Here is a 5,213-nt window from a genome sequence, read left to right as displayed (position 1 = left end):
GGGGGGGGGGGGGAATAAGCATCCACAACGATATGTATATATATATATAGGGGTGGACATGTTTGCAGCGGCAGCGGTCTCTACAAATGATGTGTGCCTACGGGGAAAGGAGTGAAATTGAGCTAATACAACATGGCTCACACCGCTGCTTATGAAAAGATTGTCATTACCTCTGAAGGTCATGAGTTTGGGCACCCAACCTGCGCTAACTCTAAAGGGGGTTTACCCTTTTTTTTTCCAGAATTATCTTACGTTTCCTCAGGAGAGCACTGTGTCTCAGAGGCACTGGAGGTCAAAAAAATAACGAAAAAAGAAAAAAAAATAACATTTTGTAAATAGAGTCATCATCTTCCCACTGCTCTCCCAGCCATTTTATTACCCTCTACGACGTCTTGGAGTGCTTGAACGAGGCTTTCTCCCTGACGTTACCATCGTCTTCGTCGTCTTCAGAGCGAATGTCATCTACACGACTTCCCAGAGCTGTATTGATCAAAACTTTCACGATGATTGTGAACCAGTAAATGTGTAACCCCTGAAGCGCTACCTGCAGCAGAAAAATTAACAAACAGTAACTCCAGGTGAACATTCGTATCTTCACACCATAAACAATGTTTGATAGGGCGAGGTACGGAAGACAAACCAATCGAAAGAAAACGAAAACTGCCGTAAATGCGACAAAAACTATGTTCATTGTAGTTTCACAAAATATCATTCTGTAAAGAAATGAGGATTTTGCCTCCACTACGTCTACCTTCTTACCAGCTTTGCGCTGCCGCGTCCTCTTTGCTTGTGCGCCTAAAACATAGTTCAGGATCTTGCTTAAAGCCAGCATAATGTCACTGGCGTCATGAATTAACAATACATACACTCCGAAGCGGTGCTCGTAGCTGCAGTGCGATACAACGATAAGTGCGACCGTTACGATGTGGTGAATAAAGTATTCGACAAAATCCGATCGCTTGATGTCATATTCTGTAAGAAGCGCTAACATTTCTGCGATATAAAATCCGAGTCCGTACTGATAATAACATAGTAAACCGTTGCCCGGTTTGTAAGGGTGCGGGGTAAGCAATGCAACACGATTTGCTTTGCTCACGGGAAGGCCAAACCACGGCTTTCCAATCTGCACGGCGTACCCAAAGATGGTGGAAACAATGTAATACGTTGCCAACCACACCTGGTTCTGGAACTTCTTGAGTTTCCGCCGCTGTGAATTGCTTAATGTCGCCGCAGTGCCACCTTTAGGGACAACAACTTGCAACCAAAGACCGACACGTATGAGCTGCCTTTGGGTGAAGACCCGAAACATCAGGAAAGCAATAACCCAGGGAAAACATAAAAGAAGTTGAGGGAGCACTGTTGCGTCAAAACCCGCACCACCCCAGCCGCCACTCTGCGTTATAAATTGCACGGGACCGGTCAACAACTGTACCCATTCTTCGCTTGTCAGGGTGATGTTGTTGGCTAGTTTGTCTGACGCCTCACTCCCTGTGTGATTGTAGTGGGACACAAAACCGTACTCCCGTGCCCTTTCTGCCGTCATTGCGTACATATTCCCTAAAGGGTGCCGTGCCATGTAATTGCTGTTTTTTTTTTTTTTGGGGTACCAGTTGCTCAGCTCGGCCGCCTTATGCAGATCTCTCCTCTTGGGGTACTAGCGGATAATTGTTTTAAAAAGTGAGATGGCAAGAGAGATTGCAATAACTAAGAGGACCCGATGGGCAAACATGTGGACAAAAGAGGCTTTACTTCTCGTGCAGCAAATGAATCCGGTCCGAGCGGAAGCAATTAACAGATACCATCAATTCTCGGTCGCCCCCCAAACTGCTGCCTGTTTGTCTGCCCCGAAACAGCGGTGCGCTTGCGGCAATGCTCTTTTCACCCCTAATGGGAGGAGCACCTTCCAGTACTGCCTGCCGTTTTGGCCTGTGCGCTTCTCACGTTACTTTCCCTGCCGATTGATACGTTTACATGAGCATCCGCTCCCTTAATCGTCTTGAAGGTTTCGCTGCTGTCTCTTCGTGCTTTGGAGAAAATATCCCCTGTAAACAATCCAAAGGGAGTACAATTATAACTACATGCACAAAAGCGATAATGTACATAAAGAGGGCTTAAAATAGTTGTCGCCCGCTCAAGTTCCACTTCCCTCTCCCCCAGTTCCCGAATGCCGCGCGATGCCCGGGCATCTGGGTTGCGTAAACGAACTCACCGTACCGGTTTAAATTATCATCGTTTTCCAACACCTCCACTTTTTTCTTCAGCAGCATTGCACTGCCACAGCATGTCTCGCCTCTGTTGTCATTTTCACGCGTACCCTTTTAATGCAAGATTGGCGCGTGAGCACCCACTCTCCAACATTTAAGAAGGGGGAAGGCAACTCGAATCACATCCCAACAGTGCCTTGCATGCCATATCCCAAATACCCACTTTCTTTTCTGCAGCCGTTTGATTCACCACTCCTTTGCATTAACATGCATAAGAGACCCATTGTGTCAGCAACAATAACAACAACAGCAAAAGAACGTGGGCGGCACTTTCACCCTGATTTTCTTGTATCTGCTCGGACGATCGCTTTCGTTCAGGCTCACACGGTATCCTTTTAAGTGCATATATATATTTCTTTGGGATACCCCGCCCGAACTTTTTTTGGCCGACGTGCAACAGGATCCGGCAACCACAGCGCCAGTAAGGTGGCCTACCCCACCGATGCACGTCTGAATACTTTTATAGAGAGGGAAGTCTTTTTTTTATTTTGTTCGTTGCCGAAACTATTCAAGCGTTTGAGGGCAAAAGCAACACCCGGGGAAGCATTACAAACTTCCGAGATGCCCAACATAGAGAGCGACTTCACTGGCTGCGCAAACCCAACATCAAGTAGGATACACACCATTGCTATGGGGGCTTACAGCCTCCATGCCAAGTGAGCAAATGCTAATACTGAAGAATTTATCCCAACCACCACTCCACACATCGGCGGTATTCCTCTTCTCACCAGGATGATGAAAATATTTTGATTTATCCTATATGTGTTTCCGCGGAACTAATTGCAGCTGTTGTTCCCCTACGGTAGTTGAGCACGTCGAAATGTAAAGACCCTCCAAAATGGAAGGAAGGCGTATTGGGCAGTAGGTGGGATATTCTGATTTATGATGAAACAATCCAATTTACCCCATAATGCGCCTTTTCCCAAGGTCCTGATCCAGGCTCTAGTGAAAGGAAGAAAAACACTCGGCTTCTGTACAACACACAAAAACCATCACGGCAAGTCTGACAGGGCGACTTCGCGTTTCCAACATTTTTCCCCCTTTGAATCTGGCGCTTTGAGGAAGCACCACTTGCATGGACTCTCTGGTTTCAGCGGAGGAGACTGCTAACATCACCCATCCCGAATCACCTTGAAAGTGAAGATCTGCAAGGTCTGCATTCATTACTGCAAAAAAATGTTACGGCGACTAGCAACGACCGATAGGTTTGGTGTAAAACCCAATATACTGGCTCGTGCTTAAACCACTCAGCACTAGGCTTATATATGTATGTATACATATATGTGTATTGTTCCCTTTCGGCGCCGTCTTAGTTCACTTCAACATGAACATGTATGTGCGTAAACGTAGTTATTGTGTTAGGGTTGGTGTAAAAGAAGATTGATGTTGTGGCTCCCACTCCTGCTTCGCTTACTGAATAATCGTGGTCTGAGCACCGCACGTATGAAGTTCCTCCTCCTCCTCCTCCCCTCAAAAAGTCACCGGTGTTGATCCTCTTCTTCCCCCCTCTTTTCCAGGCAGTTCTTTACCTTAAACACTTTTACTGTCTCACGCCCTTTTCTTTTATAATGATGGTAATGATGGTAGGGAGAGGTGGGAACGCGTGTTGGAATGAATATAAATTATCAGCACAACATGAACCCAGTTATCGACAAAACCCACAGCTCGTGTGCGTGCAAGAAGTCTCGGCAGCGACTTTCCTCAAACACTTTTTTTAAAAAATTCTCCTTTCTTCTTTTTGTTGAGCCTGTTCCTGAACAATAAAACAAACGACGGGACACTGCGTGAGATGTATCAACCAGGAAGAAGCAACACGCATGACTTTTAGCAACAACAACGAAATACCGCTAGCACCCTGTAACTCGAAACCTTCAGGATAAATTAAAAGTTTCAAACGCAGAGAAGTAGTTAGAGGGAGAAGACTTTGTTGCCTTTTCCCTCCCTTATTTTCCTTTTCCCCCCTTTTCCAAAACGCAATAACAACAACGTCCTCTTTATCACCACACACACACACATATATATATATATATATATAAACACGAAAAAGCATGAGGGGAATATTATCAATCACTTCTATCTGCTTACTTCGACTCACATCAACGCCTCTACCGATGAGGTAGCACTAAATCAAGAGTGGATACATGGAAGCAGCAAAGTGAAAAAAAAAAGAAAGAAAAGGGAGAAACGAGAAAACACCTGCCATATTTCTCTACTTTTCTTTCAAATTCACCTTTCACGTGAATATATAAACATATATATATATATGTATATATGTACATTTACACACGTTAATTCATAATCAAATCGTTACTTGAAAGCAAAGAAGAACACACACACAGACACACACGAAAAGTTGTGTGAGTTGTATGAAAGCAGTACGAAAACCGCATGAAAAGTTAGCTGAAATAATATTGCAACTACACACCCGAACAAAGAAAAAAGAAACAACAACCAAACAACATACACACACCACGGAGGAAACAAAAAAAAAACGCCAATAACAACGGGGAGACAAAACTAATGCCTCAACACAACGCCATTAGCAACACGAATAATAATGGTAGTGATGATCATAATCATGGTGGTAACAATAAGGGAAGAATGAAGGGTGAGAAAAACCAGATCATAAGAAAGGAAAGAAAAAAAGAGAAGAAGGAGTAACAAGGAAGATGAGGAAATATAAAAGTAAATGAGTACATGAGGTATGTGGTGCCGATTTTGATGGTTAGGTATACGACTGATACGCATGGGCACACCAAAATAAGATTTCTTCCCAGGTACATTTTCCATACAAGGAAAACACTTTAAAAAAAGGTGGGAGAAAGTGAAATACGCCGAAAATATGACATTTAAGCAAAGTGGAAGAAAATGTCGAATTTTTCTTTCTTTTTCACTTTTCCTCCCCGTGCTATTTCTTTATACTTGGTTCTTTCATTTCTTTTTTCTTCA

General features: G+C 43.9%; 1 protein-coding gene across 1 annotated transcript; it reads right to left on the bottom strand.

Moving 5' to 3' along the window:
* Positions 1 to 382: 382 nt before the first annotated feature.
* TEOVI_000350900 (Sphingosine N-acyltransferase, putative) lies at positions 383 to 1,576 on the bottom strand (the record flags this gene model as incomplete). Its single annotated transcript, XM_067226402.1, has 1 exon — positions 383 to 1,576. The coding sequence occupies one exon, from the start codon at positions 1,574 to 1,576 to the stop codon at positions 383 to 385; it is 1,194 nt and encodes a 397-aa protein (XP_067082503.1).
* Positions 1,577 to 5,213: the final 3,637 nt, after the last annotated feature.

The sequence above is a fragment of the Trypanosoma equiperdum genome (assembly GCF_001457755.1).
Source record: "Trypanosoma equiperdum strain OVI genome assembly, contig: ctg_762, whole genome shotgun sequence".
Lineage (NCBI taxonomy): Eukaryota > Euglenozoa > Kinetoplastea > Trypanosomatida > Trypanosomatidae > Trypanosoma > Trypanosoma equiperdum.
This window is presented reverse-complemented; position numbering and strand designations above follow the sequence as displayed.